Source organism: Oncorhynchus gorbuscha, linkage group LG23 (genome assembly GCF_021184085.1).
Source record: "Oncorhynchus gorbuscha isolate QuinsamMale2020 ecotype Even-year linkage group LG23, OgorEven_v1.0, whole genome shotgun sequence".
NCBI lineage: Eukaryota > Metazoa > Chordata > Actinopteri > Salmoniformes > Salmonidae > Oncorhynchus > Oncorhynchus gorbuscha.
This window is the reverse complement of record NC_060195.1, coordinates 51,800,708-51,820,640: the sequence shown is the minus strand read 5'-3', so window position 1 is coordinate 51,820,640 and position 19,933 is coordinate 51,800,708. Positions and strand designations below refer to the sequence as shown.

The window sequence follows — 19,933 nt, the reverse complement described above, 5'->3', positions numbered from 1 at the left end:
AACGGAGTGTTAAACGCCGTTTTCCACTCGTCCCCCTCTCTGATGCGCACGAGATGGTAAGCATTACGAAGGTCCAACTTAGTAAAGCACCTGGCTCCCTGCAGAATCTCGAAGGCTGATGACATAAGGGGAAGCGGGTAACGATTCTTAACCGTTATGTCATTCAGCCCTCGATAATCCACGCAGGGGCGCAGAGTACCGTCCTTCTTCTTAACAAAAAAGAACCCCGCCCCGGCCGGAGAGGAACAAGGCACTATGGTACCGGCGTCAAGAGACACAGATAAATAATCCTCGAGAGCCTTACGTTCGGGAGCCGACAGAGAGTATAGTCTACCCCGAGGAGGAGTGGTCCCCGGAAGGAGATCAATACTACAATCATACGACCGGTGAGGAGGAAGGGAGTTGGCTCGGGACCGACTGAAGACCGTGCGCAGATCATGATATTCCTCCGGCACTCCTGTCAAATCGCCAGGTTCCTCCTGAGAAGTGGGGACAGAAGAAATGGGAGGGATGGCAGACATTAAACACTTCACATGACAAGAAACGTTCCAGGATAGGATAGAATTACTAGACCAATTAATAGAAGGATTATGACATACTATCCAGGGATGACCCAAAACAACAGGTGTAAAAGGTGAACGAAAAATCAAAAAAGAAATAGTCTCACTGTGGTTACCAGATACTGTGAGAGTTAAAGGTAGTGTCTCAAATCTGATACTGGGAAGATGACTACCATCTAAGGCAAACATGGGCGTAGGCTTGTCTAACTGTCTGAAAGGAATGTCATGTTTCCGAGCCCATGCTTCGTCCATGAAACAACCCTCAGCCCCAGAGTCAATCAAGGCACTGCATGTAGCACCCGAACCGGTCCAGCGTAGATGGACCGACATAGTAGTACAGGATCTAGATGAAGAGACCTGAGTAGTAGCGCTCACCAGTAGCCCTCCGCTTACTGATGAGCTCTGGCCTTTTACTGGACATGAATTGACAAAATGTCCATCAAATCCGCAATAGAGGCACAGGCGGTTGGTGATCCTCCGTTCCCTCTCCTTGGTCGAGATGCGAATACCTCCCAGCTGCATGGGCTCAGTCTCTGAGCCAGAGGGGGAGATGGTTGCGATGCGGAGCAGGGAAACACCGTTGACGCGAGCTCTCTTCCACGAGCTTGGTGACGAAGATCTACCCGTCGTTCTATGCGGATGGCGAGAGCAATCAAAGAGTCCACACTGGAAGGAACCTCCCGAGAGAGAATCTCATCTTTGACCACTGCGTGGAGTCCCTCCAGAAAACGAGCGAGCAGCGCCGGCTCGTTCCAGTCACTAGAGGCAGCAAGAGTGCGAAACTCTATAGAGTAATCCGTTATGGATCGATCACCTTGGCATAGGGAAGCCAGGGCCCTAGAAGCCTCCCTACCAAAAACTGAACGGTCAAAAACCCGAATCATCTCCTCTTTAAAGTTCTGGTAATTGTTAGAACAATCAGCCCTTGCCTCCCAGATAGCTGTGCCCCACTCTCGAGCCCGGCCAGTAAGGAGTGAAATGACGTAAGCAACCCGAGCTCTCTCGCTAGAGTATGTGTTGGGTTGGAGAGAGAACACAATATCACACTGGGTGAGAAAGGAGCGGCACTCCGTGGGCTGCCCGGAGTAGCAAGGTGGGTTATTAACCCTAGGTTCCGGAGGCTCGGCAGGCCAGGAAGTAACAGGTGGCACGAGACGAAGACTCTGGAACTGTCCAGAGAGGTCGGAAACCTGAGCGGCCAGGTTCTCCACGGCATGGCGAGCAGCAGACAATTCCTGCTCGTGTCTGCCGAGCATGGCTCCTTGGATCTCGACGGCAGTGTTACGAGCATCTGTAGTCGCTGGGTCCATTCCTTGGTCGGATCCTTCTGTTATGCAGGTGAATGAGGACCCAAAAGCGACTTGGCGAAAACAGAGTTTTTAATCCAGTAAAGTTACTATACAAACAAAAAGGCATAATACTACTCGTAATGACGAGAACAGACTGGAGACTTGATCAAGAACTGCAGGTTGCCTCGGGAAGGCACTTGAACCTAGCAGACTCAGACACCTGCTCACCACGCAGCATCTGAGGGAAACACGACACGACAGGGCAATACATAGACACAGCACGGTGAACAATAGATAAGGATCCGACAGGGCAGGAACGGAAAACAAGGAGAGAAATAGGGACTCTAATCAGGGAAAAGGATCGGGAACAGGTGTGGGAAGACTAAATGATGATTAGGGGAATAGGAACAGCTGGGAGCAGGAACGGAACGATAGAGAGAAGAGAGAGCGAGAGAGTGAGAGAGGGAGGGGGAGAGAGAGGGATAGAAAGAGGGAAAGAACCTAATAAGACCAGCAGAGGGAAACGAATAGAAGGGGAAGCACAGGGACAAGACATGATAATCAATGACAAAACATGACACAGTCCATCATTACTTTAAGCTATGAAGGTCAGTCAGTGCGGAACATTTCAATAACTTTGACAGTTTCTTCAAATGCAGTAGCAAAAATCATCATGTGCTATGATGAAACTGGCTCTCATGAGGATCGCCACAGGAAAGGAAGACCCAGAGTTACCTCTGCTGCAGCTGCAGAGGATAAGTTCATAAGTTAACTGCACCTCAGATTGCAGCACAAATAAATGCTTCACAGAGTTCAAGTAACAGACACATCTCAACATCAACTGTTCAGAGGAGACTGCATGAATCAGGCATTCATGGTCAAATTGCTGCAAAGAAACCACTAATAAAGGACACCAATAATAAGAAGAGACTTGCTTTGTGAAATGGACATTAGACCGGTGGAAATCTGTCCTTTGGTCTGATAAGTCCAAATTTGAGATTTTTGGATCCAACCGCTGTATCTTTGTGACGCAGAGTAGGTGAATGGATGATCTCCGCACGTGTGGTTCCCACCGTGAAGCATGGAGGAGGAGGTCTGATGGTGCTTTGCTGGTGACACTGTCTTTGATTTATGTAGAATTCAAGGCACAGTTAACCAGCATGGCTACCACAGCATTCTGCAGCAATACGCCATCGAGTCTGGTTTGCCCTTAGTGGAACAATCAATTCTTTTTCAACAGGACAATGACCCAACATACATCCAGGCTGTGTAAGGGCTATTTGACCAAAAAGGAGAGTGATGGAGTGCTGCATCAGATGACCTGGCCTTCACAATCACCCGATCTCAACAAAATTGAGATGGTCTGGGATGAGTTGGACCGCAGAGTGAAGGAAAAGGAACCAACAAGTGCTCAGCATATGTGGGAACTCCTTCGGGACTGTTGGAAAAGCATTCCAGGTGAAGCTGGTTGAAAGAATGCCAAGAGTGTGCAAAGCTGTCATCAAGGCAAAGAGTGGCTACTTTGAAGAATCTAAAATCTATTTTGATTTGTTTAACACTTTTTTGGTTACTACATTATTCTATATGTGTAATTTCATAGTTTTGATGTCTTCACTATTATTGTGCAATGTAGAAAATAGTACAAATTAAGAAAAACCCTTGAATTAGAAGGTGTGTCCAAACTTTTGACTGATACTATATATATATATTTATTTTCTATTTTTTCCTGGACCAGAGGTCCGTATTGACCCCGTTCTGGGTCCAGATCCAGTCCTCGGTCCACCAGTTGAGTATGGGAGATATAGGAAATAGGGTGCCATTTAGGACGCAGACTTTTTGTATTCTCCAAAAGCTGTGCCGAGTTGTCAGTAGTACCGCCAGGGGAAGATTAAGCCATTTGGGAGAATCCTGCAGCCTCAGGACTTTTCCGCTCCCTGAACTGAGCAGACCATTCATGTACAGCTAAGGAGGAGGGCGGCGGGGGGGGTGGAGAGAGGGATGCCAGCAGGGAGAAAGGCAGGTAAAGAGGGATAGATGAAGGGGATGAGGATGATGAGGGAGGAGAGGGAGCGAGATGGAGGGAGAGGGACAAAAAAAGTGGGAGATAAGAGGGATTGAGAGAGGGGTAGAAGGAATGGAGAGAAAGGCTGTGAGACGGAGAAGGATTAAGGCAGAGAAGGAAGGGAGGGAGGTGATTGAGGGGGAGGAAGAAAGAGAGTGTGTAGAGGAGCTGGAGAGAGCCTGACGAGGCTCATTAAGATATGACCATCCCTGTGGGGACTGACCCTGGAGGAGCTGATGGGCTGTCAGTAGCATACACAGTACATGCAGGGGAGAGGTGTGTGTGGGGGGGGGGGTGCGAGCAGTGTGTATTGTATGTTATCGACTGGGTATGTCTTTGCTTAAGTCCCCTGTTAGGGTGTTAGGGTGGAGAATGTGTATGTGAATGTTTGTGTTTTTATGAATACACAGTGTGTTTTTCGGAGCACTATGTCTTATAGGTGCATGTGTGCTTGTGTGATAAGGAGGGAGGATGAGGAGGGAGCGTTCATTAGAGAGGTAGCCTCATGAATTATTGTGTCTGTGCTGGCTCAGGACTCCACCCATCTCCACACACGCACATGCATGCACACAACACTGCACGGACATGCCATAGCGACCCTCAACATATGTGAACAATGTTGATATACAGTATATGACATATAAGTAGCAATAACAGGTGAGGGCATGTGTGGGTCTACACATAATGGTGTGTATGTGCATACGTGTGAGTGTGTGCGTGAACTTGGACGCAAGCGAAATGTGTGCTTTAATTAACGTCTTCAAATCTACTGTACAAGTCTCCGTCTATATATACAGCATATGCACATCTCTGTGTGTGCACATATTTCTATTAGCGGTACAGCTTCGGACGTGTGGAAGGGCCGTTATAGATCTCCCAATCATAATCTCCCTCTATCTAGCTTTCTCTCTCTCTCTTTTCCTCACTCCCACCTTAATTAAAAAAGTGCTGTCGCTTCGAGAGTGGGAATCAGGGGGACAGAGAGATGAGAGGCACTATTTGTTCATCCCTACACAGGGGCTGTGTCCACGACTGTTTTTAATCTAACCACTCCACACAAGACTGGACGGAGGGAGGGAGGGATTTGTGACTTTCAAAGCTCTTTACTTTAATCATTAGGCACCTACCATAAGGCCCTACCTACCTTTAGATAATATTAAAGTCTCCTGTATGGCTCAGTTGGTAGAGCACAGCACTGACAACGTCGGTATCATGGGTTTGAGTTCCATTGAGGCCACCCGTATGAAACTGTATGCACACACTTAGTCGCTCTGGATAAAGACATCTGCTAAATGACATGTTATCATTGATATTGTTATTATATTAAAGATTAAGACCAAATGGAACAATACTAAATGAATGTGCAGCAGAAATCGTAGTTAAAACGTAGCCATTCAAGTGTACACATTTAGACTTCAGTTCCAATATGAACAACACACAGATTTGGTACCCTAAATCACCATTGGCATGCTAGACTAAAGCCTCCTCTCTCTCTCCTGAGTTGGAGCACCCATGCATGACTCTTCATAATAGGCTAAGTGGTTTTGGCTAATCAACTAAATGCATCGGATTGGGTATAGCAATCAACTAATCACCGGATCAATTGACCACAAGCAGATGGTTGCGTTTCGCTGGGTTTTGCTTTGCTAAAATACCGCTGTTCAGATAAATGACCTGTGTGTGCAGTGTGTGTGTGTGTGAGTACGTTCACACAAATTAAGCAGCAGACCGAGGGGCCACCAGCTAGCCGATAGGTGTATTATTTATGGTGGCCTTGTTTATAATTTCACCCTTGTCACCTTGTTCCAGGGGGGTTGGCGTGTCCCCCTCCTCCCCCCCAGCACCACAGCCCTTCTCCTGGCCAAGGTATTGAACCACAGCCCCTTTTGTTTTTCAGCTCTTGAATGCTAACAACTACAGTCCTGACCTTGTTTCTCCTCTGCTGATGTGTTATAGGAGTCTGGGGGAGATTAAAAAAGATTCTGGGGTAGAGAGAGGGAGGGGGGGTAACCAAGAGGGGGCATGGAGAGAGAGGGAGGGGGGGGGTAGCCAAGAGGGGGCATGGAGAGGGAGAGAGGTGGGGGGAGACAAGAGAAAGAAGCGAACGAGGGAGAGAAAGAAGCAAGCAGAGAGAGAGGAGGAAATTAAAGCTTTTCATTAATCTGCATTATAACAGATAGAAAGGTGAACATACAGAGACAAAGGAGACACACACTGGTCCTGTATGTTCAAATAATTACTAGTTCATTATTACGAATGACTTAATTATACTAACACAATCATGAGTCACATTGTTATGGTTACATTATGTGCATCCCAAATGTCACCCTATTCCTTATTGTAGTGCATTACTTCTGACCAGAGCTTATTCTCTCCTTTAGCCCTATGGGCTCTGGTCAAAAGTAGTGCACTAAATACAGAAAAGGGTGCTATTTGGGACAAAGACACAGACGTCTCCCTTCTGCTCTCCGACCCCAGAGCGTAGTGTTCATTTTCATACGCCCAACATCATCAGTTCCTCTTCCTGCCCTCTGTTCTTAAAATTCTGTGACCCTGCTGTTTGGTACTGTACCCTTCCTTCTCATCTCTATCTGTTTCTCTCGTGCTCTCTCTCTCTCTCGTCCTGAAAAACATGCTCTTGTTCTGCACAACATCTCTGTCACTCTCTCTCTCACAACCTCCTGTCTTTCCCACATCTCCCTTTCCTCTCTCTCTCGTGCTGCTGTGTGTATGTACAAGATGTGCTGTTTTGAGGAGGACAGGAGAAAGCTGGAACAGTGAGTGCTTTGGCAGGCTGAGGTATCTGAGAATGCATGGGGAGAGCTGCCAAAGGCCCACATCTGAGTCTGATAAATGGGCACACAGGCAGCCAACACTGCAAACAGATCATATTGAATCTCTCTAAATGGCAGGTCCAAAACCACTCTCACACACACTTGAATGTATGCAAACAAGAATCTCACACACCGCACACTTTGGAGCACATTCTAAGGAAGAACCATAGGAGCAGTCCCGTAAACCAGCCAGGGATGCGACACTGAGTAGGGCTCAGAGACAGAGCAGAACGGGAGTGAGAAACCAGACAATGTTTTAAAGCTCATGAGAGCTCTATATCGGGAGTCGGGACTTGGACAAGATTCCAAAACTACAACCCCCAAAAAAACAACCTCTTACGCATGAATTATGGATACAACTACTGTGACTTAGGAAACAAGCCAGCTAGCGTAAAATCAGCACGATTCCCTGAATGGAATGGAAGGTGGCCTTTTCGTCAAAATGTGTCATCTGGTTTTAACGTTGCAGCGCGAGTGGAGAACTGATTGTGTGGCGCCGCCTCGAGCTGCATAGGCACAAGTGCGATTGAGGCACAAACCGTCACCATAATGATTGCAAGACTCTTGAGATAATGAGCGAGTTGTTGGTTGTGTTCTTATTGATATTAATGATGATGATGGTGGTGGTTAGTCTAACTAATATTCTTGTCATTCTCCACTAACAGCAAAATACCACTTGAGGCGCATTATTTTGGTTTGGTCAATGGATTATGTTGTCTACAGACGCGTTTAGAGTTGAGCATTCCTTCATGAACTCTACCAAAAAACAACAACAAAAAGAAAGTAGGTCCGTTTCCCCCCCCCCCTTTTAATTATATAATGATTATGTAATTATCACCCTACAAAGCAGAGTCATTGGGCTATTATATGCTAATGTATGTAGGGTTATTACTTTTTAAAAATGTGATCATAAAATTACAAAACCTGCCCAACATGAACGGCCGTGGAACTTTTTAACATGTACACCCCCCCCCCCATGCTATGAAAACTTGTATTAAATGGCAATGACCTATTTTGGGGCATAATAGAAAAGCTTTTGAGTATCAAATAACATATCACCCAGTCATTTTTCATGGGTGGAATATTGTCACATTACTCTTGGTATACGAAAGAAGTGGAATATAAATAATGTTCTGGACTAACTAGGATAACGAATGAGAATGGGTTCATCTTTCAAGGCTGAGAGAACATTTTGTGGTTAATACCAGTACGGTTACACTACACATGATAGATATGGTCTGATAACCAGTAGGCTATCTGATGCCATTCACGGCCTATGTGTTGAAATTCCTGATTTGAAACAGATGGAGCTCGTTTATTTATTTTTTATTTTTTTAAACCAGACGAGTTTTCCAACGCTGAGAAAAACAGGCTATTTTCCCTGTCAGTCTCCAAGACGCAGGTCTAATAAAAAACGATGTGAGCTTTCAGTTTTTATCATAGTTGAAAGCAAATTCTGATTTTTCATCACCTATAAAAGGGTAGTTCCGGGTACATTCGGACACGTTTCTTGACAGCCCATGTGTTGAAGAGAACTTACCCTTGTCTCCACGGACTCCCAGTGTTAGACACATTGCAAGTAAAAATCCAATCAGCGATGATAGCATATCCATTTTGGCAATGTTCAATGTCTTGTTATTTTTAAATGGTACTTCCCAGGATCAAATCAGTTGTTCATCAAGAAAATCCACACCTTTTTTTTGCAGAAATGTTATTACTCCACGTAGCCTATTTTACTAAAACAATCAACGAATAATGTTTGTTCCAAGTGTACTTAATTGAATAAAAATAGGCTAAAGACAGCGGTGAACAGCTTTCCCTCCGAAGCGGGCATATAGGCTACTTGAACGACACACTGGGATGCCACCTTATAACTTTAATACTGGGTTATCTAGCCTCGTGGATGAAATAAACTCCTCTTAATTCCCCGGTTCCATACAGAGCTTGTCCACTGATTTGGAACCTCCTGGGGTATTTCCTACAGGGTCTGATAAGCGGCTCTTAGTCTACCTCCAAATACGACTGAAGCGCTTGCCCCCCCCCCCCCTTCTCTCTCCTGTGCTCGCAGGGATTCCAGGACTCCGGTCATTTACTCCTGCATTTACGACCGATGAGACACAGTTGACTGACCTATCAGCCGACAAAAAGTCTCCGTATTTAGAACAAGAATGGAGCGCAAATCATGAGAAGTGTGACGGACATTAATATAATATGTTCCGAAGGAGAACTCATTCCATTTCTGGCACCACTCCTCTAGTATTTTCTGTCTGTAGCGGAGTGTCTCTATGCGCTCCAGCGGCGTGTGTATGTGAGTGAGTGAGAGTGTGTGTTATAGCACTTTTGAACAGAGCAGCTATCGCATTACAGTCAGCGCCTCGGCTCCGCCTCCGGTTGGTTGTTGATCATGGAGAGGTGCGCGCACACTCGTAAAACACACAAGCGCGCGGGCACACACACACGTACACATTTCACGTGACGCCAATAGATAAGGGTTCAACAGATAACGCACACTAATCTCAGGCTCGGGAGTATTTCCACAGGCTATTTTCAAGAGAGAAGAACCAATGAAAGCAAAATAAAAAAAGGGGGAAAAGTGAAGGGGGATGGAGGAAGGGGAGTAGTACATGCATTAGGGCTCCCGAGTGGCGCAGCGGTCCAATCAAATCAAATCAAACTTTATGTCACATGCCCTGAATACAACAAGTGTAGACCTTACCGTGAAATGCTTACTTACAAGCCCTTAACCAAAAGTGCAGTTCAAGAAGAGTTCATAAAATATTTACCAAATAAACCAAAGTAAAAAATAGTAAAAAGTAACACAATAATCAGTGTGCAGGGGTACAGGTCAGAGGTCATTTGTACATGTAGGTAGGGGGGAAGTGACAATGCATTGTTAATAAACAACAAGTAGCAGCAGTGTACAAAACAAATGCCAATGTAATAGTCAATGTAATAGTCCGGTGGCCATTTGATTAATTGTTCAGCAGTCTTATGGCTTGGGGCACTGCATCTCAGTGCAAGAGGCGTCACTACAGTCCCTGGTTCGAATCCAGGCTGTATTACATCCGGCCGTGATTGGGAGTCCCATATAGGGCGGTGCACAATTGGCCCAGCGCCATCCGGGTTTGGCCAGGGTAGGCTGTCGTTGTAAATAAGAATTTGTTAGGCACTTAATAAAAATTTAAAAAAGAAGGCAGCAGCATATAGTCAACAATAAATCATACAGTGGCATACAGTGTGTGCGTGTGTGTATGTGAATGAGTGTGAGTGAGTGTTTGTGTGCTTTACGTGTGTGTGTGTGCCCCTCTTTACAGCGACTCTCTCACCCCATTACCACAGCACATATCAAACAGTGGTTCGAGGCTTAAAGCTGCATGGCAAATGTCACCCTATTCCCTATGTAATAGGTCTCTGGTCAAAATTAGTGCACTACATTGGGAATATGATGCCATTTGGGACACAATTAAAGTCGTATGTTCCTGCTGCCTCGTGGAGGGAACCCACCAAGACCGGCACAAAACAGCTCTACAATCAGCCTGCCTAAATACAGCCACGCTAGCGTTACATAATAACACACTGCCTGGCCCAAAATAATCTGCTGCCTGAGAAATGCCTCTATGGTCCAGCCCATGCAGATCCCCACTGCTTACAGAACACAAGAGGGTTGCTATGGTCCAGCCCAGGCAGATCCCCACTGCTTACAGAACACAAGAGGGTTGCTATGGTCCAGCCCAGGCAGATCCCCACTGCTTACAGAACACAAGAGGGTTGCTATGGTCCAGGCCAGGCAGATCCCCACTGCTTACAGAACGCAAGAGGGTTGCTATGGTCCAGGCCAGGCAGATCCCCACTGCTTACAGAACACAAGAGGGTTGCTATGGTCCAGCCCAGGCAGATCCCCACTGCTAACAGAACACAAGAGGGTTGCTATGGTCCAGGCAAGGGACAGGAAGGCTTAACATTAGCAAGCTGCACTAACTCCCTGAACCAGAGCTAATTGAAAAGGGATGTACATTAGCCTGGTCCCAGACCAGTCTGTGCTGTCTTGACCAACGACCAGATCTGTTACCAGGCTAATATTAGCTATATTACATGAGAGAATACAGTTTGTCTTTGATGACGCTTTTCTTTAGAAGATGTTGGGGGAGGGAGTGCTAAACTGACATATGGAATTGTTTTAAGATGGTCATACTATGGATTATTTAGATATTTGATTTGAACTATATATATATATATATATATAGATACCATTTTTTAAAATAAAATATTGATTTTTGCCTTTACTCTGAAGCCAGAGTGTTACGATAAATGAGTGAGGAGGTGTGGAGTCAGGCGCAGAGAGCAAAAGATGTGGGAAAAAACATGCTTTAATGTCCCGGAAACATAACATGAACAAAAGTAAGAAAACAAATGATCAGAAATATAAACGGACAGCGTGAAACCCAAATGCAAACAAAATACACTCAAACAACAAAACAGACGAACAAGCCCGCACGAAACAGAAGCGGGCTGAACAAACTATATATAACCCTACCCTAACAACCAAACAAGAAACAGGTGATACCAATTAGACAGAACTAAAGGAACACAGAACAACGGATCGGCGATAGCTAGTAGACCGGCGACGACGACCGCCGAGTGCCACCCGAACAAGAAGGGGAGTCACCTTCGGTAATATTCGTGACACAGAGACGTATTGAACAACACATTAATGAATGGCAAAAGGGACACTCAAAAAATAAATAATCAGAAACAATGTTTTGAAGTGTCCGAAATCTAGGAGATATAAAAAGATTCAGGAATTATAAAAATATATACAGTTGAAGTCGGAAGTCTACATAGACCTTAGCCAAATACACTTAAACTTTAAGTCCTTCACAATTCCTGACATTTAATCCTAGTAAAAATCCCCTGTCTTATGTCAGTTAGGATCACCACTTTATTTTAAGAATGTGAAATGTCAGAATAATAGTAGAGAGAATTATTTATTTCAGCTTTTATTTCTGTCATCACATTCCCAGTGGGTCAGAAGTTGACATACACTCAATTAGTATTTGGTAACATTACCTTTAAATTGTTTAACTTGGGTCAAACGTTTTGGGTAGCCTTCCACAAGCTTCCCACAATAAGTTGGGTGAATACTGGCCAGTCCCTCCTGACAGAGCTGGTGTAACTGAGTCAGGTTTGTAAAGGCCTCCTTTCTCACACACGCTTTGTGATGGGGCTTTGTGATGGGCACTTCAACATCTTGACGTTGTTGTCCTCAGGCCATTTTGTCACAACTTTGGAAGTATGCTTGGGGTCGTTGTCCATTTGGAAGACCCATTTGCGACCAAGCTTTAACTTACTTCCTGATTGATGTCTTGAGATGTTGCTTATTTCGATATAGGACTCATTTTAGTGTGGATATAGATACTTTTGTACCTGTTTCCTCCAGTATCTTCACAAGGTCATTTGCTGTTGTTCTGGGATTGATTTGCACTTTTTGCACCAAAGTACGTTCATCTCTAGGAGACAGAACGCGTCTCCTTCCTGAGCAGTATGACGGCTGCGTGGTCCCATGGTGTTTACACTTGTGTACTATTGTTTGTACAGATGAACGTGGTACCTTCAGGCGTTAGGAAATTGCTTCCAAGGATGAACCAGACTTGTGGAGGTCTACACATTTTTACTTGGCCAATTTCTTTTTATTTTCACATGATGTCAAGCAAAGAGGCACTGAGGCCTTGAAATACATCCACAAGTATACTTCCAATTGACAATGTCAATTAGCTTATCAGAAGCTTCTAAAGCCAGGACATAATTTTCTGGAATTTTTCAAGCTGTTTAAAGGCACAGTCAACTTAGTGTATGTTAACTTCTGACCCACTGGAATAGTGATATAGTGAATTATAAGTGAAATAATCTGTCTGTAAACAATTTTGGGAAAAATGACTTGCGCCATGCACAATGCAGATGTCCGAAACAACTTGCCAAAACTATAGTTTGTTCAAAATAAATGTGTGGAGTGCTTGAAAAACATGTTTTAATGACTCCAACCTAAGTGTATATAAACTTCCGACTTCAACTGTATACACTACCTGTCCAAAGTTTGGACACACCTACTCATTAAAGTTTGTTGTTTTTAAACTATTTTTACATTGTAGAATAATAGTTAAGACATCAACACTATGAAATAACACATATGGAATCATGTAGTAACCAAAAAAAGTGTTAAACAAATCCAAATAGATTTGAGATTCTTCAAGGTAGCCACCCTTTGCCTTGATGACAGCTTTGCACACTCTTGGCATTCTCTCAACCATCTTCACCTGGAATGATTTTCCAAAAGTCTTGAAGGAGTTCCCACATATGCTGAGCACTTGTTGGCTGCTTTGGGTTGAGGTCAGGTGATTGTGGAGGCCAGGTCATCTGATGCAGCACTCCATTACTCTCCTTCTTGGTCAAATAGCCCTTACACAGCCTGGAGGTGTGTTTTGGGTAATTGTCCTGTTGAAAAACAAATTATAGTCCCACTAAGCGCAAAGCAGATGGGATGGCATATCGCTGCAGAATGCTGTGGTAGCCATGCTGATTAAGTGTGCCTTGAATTCTAAACAAATTACAGACAGTGTCACCAGCGAAGCACACCCACACCATCACACCTCCTCCTCCATGCTTCACAGTGGGAACCAAACATGCAGAGATAATCCGTTCACCTGCTCTGCGTTTCACAAAGACACGGCGGTTGGAACCAAAAATCTCAAATTTGGACTCATCAGACCAAAGAACAGATTTTCACCGGTCTTATGTCCATTGCTTGTGTTTCTTGGCCCAAGCAAGTCTCTTCTTATTATCGGTGCCCTTTAGTGGTGGTTTCTTTGCAGCAATACACATATGAAGGCCTGATTCATACAGTCTCCTCCGAACAGCTGATGTTGAGATGTGTCTGTTACTTGAAATCGGTGAAGCATTTATTTGGATTGCAATTTCTGAGGCTGGTAACTCTAAAGGATTTATCCTCTGCAGCAGAGGTAACTCTGGATCTTCCTTTCCTCATGAGAGCAATATTCATTATAGCGCGTGATGGTTTTTGCTACTGCACTTGAAGAAACTGTCAAAGTTCTTGAAATGTTCCACATTTACTGACCTTCATCTCTTAAAGTAATGATGGATTGTTGTTTCTCTTTGCTTATTTGAGCTGTTCTTGCCATAATATGGACTTGGTCTTTTACCAAATAGGACTGTCTTCTGTATACCACCCCTACCTTGTCACAGCACAACTGATTGGCTCAAACACATTAAGAAGGAAAGAAATTCCACAAACAAACTTTTAACAAGGCACAACTATTAACTGAAATGCATTCCAGGTGACTACCTTATGATGCTGGTTGAGAGAATTCCAAGAATGTGCAAAGCTGTCATCAAGGCAAAATGTGGCTACTTTGAAAAGTCTCAAACATAAAATATATTTTGATTTGTTTAACACTTTTTAGGTTACTTTCATGATTCCATATGTGTTATTTTATAGTTTTGATATCTTCACTATTATTCTACAATGTAGAAAATATTAAAAACAAAGAAAAACCTTGGAATGAGTAGGTGTGTCCAAACTTTTGACTGGCACTGTATAGATACACAGTGCATTCAGAAAGTATTCAGACCCCATAATGTTTTTCACATCTTGCTACATTACAGCCTTATTCTAAAATGTAAATGTCATATTCTCGATTTTTATAAATTTGTGGGATATTGTGCATACTTCGACAAGGGACATTTAAAAAACAAAACCATTTCTATATATATACATTTTTTAAACATATATTTAACCCCTTTTTTTGGGTTGTCGCAAAACTATCTTCATACTTCCATTTGATTTTTAAAACCAGTACCATTTACCTTCAGACAAGTCCGCGACACCATCTTGTTTGTGAGAGTCAAACCGTTCGGAAGCTACAGACGTTGTTTGTGAGAAGACCAATTTTCGGGATGTCTCATGGTCTGACAAACACTGCTCTAGCTCTGCTACCTTTCAACACAGATGCGGAAGTGCGACACTGGCGGATGAGGTGGATAGATTTTTTAAACTGACAGATTTTGATAGGTATTTTCTTGTTATGTACGCATCTGTGCATCAATCGACTCAAGGGGGTTATCAGCTAGCGAGTCCTTCTGTAGCTCAGTTGGTAGAGCATGGCGCTTGTAATGCCAGGGTAGTGGGTTCGAGCCCCGGGACCACCAATACGTAGAATGTATGCACACATGACTGTAAGTCGCTTTGGATAAAAGCGTCTGCTAAATGGCATATATTATTATATTATCATTAAGACTCAATGGAAGTGCAGTGTAGAAGTCATGTAGGACATTAGTTAAACATTAGTTGAATGTTTGACCACAATGCCCTTGGTGCAGGTCATGTGACGTGTGTGTGTGTGTGTGTGTGTGTGTGTGTGTGTGTGTGTGTGTGTGTGTGTGTGTGTGTGTGTGTGTGTGTGTGTGTGTGTGTGTGTGTGTGTGTGTCATGGCATGTCTGTAGCCTCCGTCTGCTGTCAATCTAAGTTGGCCCCCAAGCACCCAGTCATTTCACAGATTTCTAACACCCTGTCAATCAATCGGGACTCTACCTATAGCCTCAGAGGTTCCTTGTCACTTGTGATTGGCTAATATCAGATCTTGGACGTCGCCACACACAGGCTGCCAGCCCCTTTGGCCGATGTCGCAGAATCCTGCAGTTATTTGTCAGTGTCTGTATGTTTTATGGCCCCCTACGGATGATGCATTCAGTGTGTGTGTGTGAGCATGTTCGCCCACATGTTTACACTGTATATACCACATGTGGTTTTGAGTGTGTGTGTTAACAATTACTTACACCCTAAAAATATATATATAAAAAAAATGTAAAATACCTAGAGCGTATATGTACACTACAACTAGCGCATGTGCATTTGTGTTGTTTTTGTGTCCAGTTGTGTGTGTGTGTGTGTGTGTGTGTGTGTGTGTGTGTGTGTGTGTGTGTGTGTGTGTGTGTGTGTGTGTGTGTGTGTGTGTGTGTGTGTGTGTGTGTGTGTGTGTGTGTGTGTGTGTGTGCGTGCGTGCGTGCATATGTGTGTGTAGGCGAGAGAAAGAGGGAGAGCGAACAGTCCACCAGGACCCTCAGCCTAGGCGAGGACACTACCTGCTCCGCTCACAGCCTTGAGGTGTCACCTGACCTATGTGACGTCCTGACTGTCACCCCACCTCCACACCTCTCCACTCATTCACCCACTACTCTGTCCTCCACCACTCCTTCACCCCCAAAACAAGGGAAGCGCCTCTCTCTCTCATGTTAGGGACTCATCAGTCAACTTATCAAACACCCTTTGAAATAGTTTGGTCAATGGAGGTTGAGTGAGCATTGTTATCAGCTATCTCTCTCCTCCGAAAGAACAACAGATGCCTTCTAACCTTCCTCAGAGCAGAAGATAAGGCCCGGGCTGGACTTAATTTGACCCAAAGTCCTGTGTTAGGCAAGGTTAGGCAGTGTGAGAAAAACAGAGGGAGGTTTTGTTATTCATTGTAAATCAATCACACCACATGCAGTGGTTTATTATCTGAACCTGCTCTCCATACTCACAGACCACACATTCCATTGCACAGCCTCACCGGTGTAAAATACTTTATTTAGAATGTTTCTTTATTGAGTTATTTTTAAAAATCGTAACAGAAATATATGATTATATTTCTTAAAATATAGCAACATGTGGGGACACTATCTGCATACGAAGGGAACTCCAATACCCTCTTTATTTGTCCACACAGCCCACCGCTTTTTTTGACAAAGACATTTCCAATCCAACACATGCTGATGTTTGATGCGCAAGTTCTTCCCTTCTCTTCTCAAGGACCAGGAGAATAGACCACGCCCCCTGGAGCCCCTGCCTGTTTACTGTCCAGCACGGCTTCTCTTCACCAAACGAATTCCAGCCTACCCACTGCATAGGCCTGCCCAACCCAGGGTAATAATTATACACATACACTATCCACTAATCTGCCTGGCGACTGTCTCTACTGTAAGATATGTGCACATCTGGACTGGAGTCAATTAAAAAAATATATATCCTCCTCCCTGTGTTCTCCACTCGGCATGGAAAATACCTCCTCCCTGTGTTCTCCCCTCGGCATGGAAAATACCTCCTCCCTGTGTTCTCCCCTCGGCATGGAAAATACCTCCTCCCTGTGTTCTCCCCTCGGCATGGAAAATACCTCCTCCCTGTGTTCTCCCCTCGGCATGGAAAATACCTCCTCCCTGTGTTCTCCCCTCGGGATGGAAAATACCTCCTCCCTGTGTTCTCCCCTCGGCATGGAAAATACCTCCTCCCTGTGTTCTCCCCTCGGCATGGAAAATACCTCCTCCCTGTGTTCTCCCCTCGGCATGGAAAATACCTCCTCCTGTGTTCTCCCCTCGGCATGGAAAATACCTCCTCCCTGTGTTCTCCCCTCGGCATGGAAAATACCTCCTCCCTGTGTTCTCCCCTCGGCATGGAAAATACCTCCTCCCTGTGTTCTCCCCTCGGCATGGAAAATACCTCCTCCCTGTGTTCTCCCCTCGGCATGGAAAATACCTCCTTCACTGAAGCTAGAAATCCAGTGTGACGTCTATAGGTTAGATAGAAATTATTCAATGCCTCACAATCCTACCAAAAGTCTTTGTGATGAAATAGCAGCCAGCCAGCCCCACGGTGGTTGACTTAGTTATTTTGCAGATATCCATTGAACCAAAACATGACAAAAATATAAGAAATTGTTACAGTTCATCCACTCACTTGGCTGTGACGATTTGTGGTGCAGTGCATGTTTGGGCCATATGGGGGCAGGCTATTTTTGGAGAGTTCCAAGAAACAGTTCAAAGAAGCACCCAAACATTAACAAGTGAGATAAAGAATCCTCTACATACGTCTAGACCATCTAAGAATTCAGGAGACCGTAAAGACTTCTCTCGACAATGACAGGCATTCCTTGTCAGAATTCCACTGTGGCTGTTGTTATTAGCCCATTTCCTTTAATTACAAGATAGCCACCTCAAATATGTAGCTCCTTAGTCTTATTTACTGTAAATGAATGCTATACCCTGGCACATCAAGAGCAGAGGAAGAGATGTGGCTTTATTTATGTTTAACAGGAGCCAATTTTCTCTTGTTTCCTACTCTGTCATCCCGTAGTCTCAGAAGCTCTAGTGAAGCTTCCATAGGTACAGATCTAGGATCAGTTTCCCCTTCCACAATCCTAACCTTAACCATTAGTGGGGGAAATACTAAACTGACTCAATATCAGCGTCTAGGGGCAACTTCACCCTTTCCTCTACAAATTCTCCAATCCAGAAAAAGGCTCTGTGGAATGTGCATGTATCTGACATGTTTTAATCAATCAATATTTGTTAAGTGATAATGCCCTCGAAGCCGGTGTTTGGAGGATATATTGGCACTGGTGTTTTTAGGCCGTGTAAACCGTGCCAAGATTTCCTCCAAACACCAGCTTCGAGAGGATTATACTTTTTATACAATGGGTTACCAACATATTCAAATACTGATTTACATATTTTCATTATTTTTAGGAATTTATTCATACTATTTCATCCTTACACAAGATATAGTCCTGACACAAATTTAGGGTTGCTACCCAAGCCGGCTGGTCGTTCGTTCTGTCGGTTCGGTTGCCATAGACGCGACTCAGTCATTCAGTCTTTTTGTTCTGTATCATTTGTTCTAAATGTTCCATTGCCATACTGGCTGGCAACGTTCTTATCCCTTGCTTGCTAGCTAGACAACACTGGCTAATTTACAGTCACATCAAAAAGTGCAGCCTTTGCATTTGTTAAAGTTGTTTTCTAGTGACATTTATTTGGATACATCCATAACAATGAGCTAATGAGGTGTGATTTCACCTAGCATAGAAAATGTGCTCACTCGTGAGGACACTGTTGTTCAGAGGAGCTAGCCAACAACCCAGCTAACACAATCACTTCAAACTGAAGCTGGAAAACAACAAACTAGATGCACTTGGTTTCGTTTAAAATTAGTTCAATTGACGTTTCTTTGAACATATTCATAAAGATAATGCCAGCTGATTTATGATTTCGACTGGCTCAGAAATGCTGTCTGTCTGTCTGTCTCGTCCCGACTCCCGACATGTTCATTACTATGGGACAGCTGGAGATCGATCTTGAATATTGAAACAATGTTGCAAATGTCGTGGAGACAGACAGCAAGGTTTATGCAAATCTCTGCTGTTGAAAACTAAATATTAGTCTAAAAGAAATGTGAGATAATGTCTAGATGCTTTTTATAGTGGAGATCAAGTTTATAAAGTGCCTGGCTGGGCTGATGAGTCAGATGGATTGCGCAGTCAGATGGAACAGAGTAAATAGACATTTTAACATCATAGATTTAGCAGGTGGTAACTTGGGGACACCGGCTGGAATGCGCTTTTAACCAATCAGCATTGAGAATTAGACCCAGAATTAGACCCATTAAATTGGCTATAGATAGCAAGACTGAGTGAAAGAGAGAAAAATAGGGGATGAGAGACCATTGACTTTTTCAAGCTCTTTTTGTCTTATGCCTATGTGTGTTCATTGGTTCGTTTGTGGGAGTTGTCATATGTTTTCAGGTGTGTTTGTGTGTTACATTGGAGTTATACCACCTTGCTCCGCAATCACCTTAGAATGGAGGTTAAGTTAGCTCTACATCTAGGAAGCCAGTCTGCAGCTTCCAGTTAGTCTGTTCAGACACTCCCACACCTTGTTTGCTCTGTGAGGATTAGATCACGGGAGCAGCCCTCGACAAACTGGGAGAAGATAACAGTGGAGGCTACAAATGGATGTTAATGATCCCCAACCCATTCAAGTGGGTGAATCACCGAGTCCTATTGTTTCATTGTGAGGAGGCTGGAATTGCCCCACCACATCCTGTGTGTGTGTGTGTGTGTGTGTGTGTGTGTGTGTGTGTGTGTGTGTGTGTGTGTGTGTGTGTGTGTGTGTGTGTGTGTGTGTGTGTGTGTGTGTGTGTGTGTGTGTGTGTGTGTGTGTGTGTGTGTGTGTGTGTGTAAGAGAGAAAGGATAGGGAGATCGTAAGGTCAAGGAAGACACGCACGCACAGAGAGAGAGCGAGAAGTCAGTGAAGTGTTCTGTTTAGACAGGAAGTGAGTAAAGGATCCTCCTTCTTGCTTCTTCCT

At 44.2% G+C, this 19,933-nt stretch overlaps 1 protein-coding gene across 2 annotated transcripts in view; it reads right to left on the bottom strand.

Annotated features, from left to right (window-relative positions):
* LOC124010444 (neuropilin-2-like) overlaps positions 1-9,058 on the bottom strand; it is a 72,515-nt gene extending 63,457 nt beyond the window's left edge. For both annotated transcript variants that reach the window (XM_046322870.1, XM_046322871.1), the window contains exon 1: positions 8,286-9,058. In XM_046322870.1, the coding sequence (XP_046178826.1) occupies positions 8,286-8,358 (73 nt within the window). In that variant the 5' untranslated portion in view covers positions 8,359-9,058. The remainder of the gene's footprint in view (positions 1-8,285) is intronic.
* Between the last annotated feature and the right edge of the window lie 10,875 nt (positions 9,059-19,933).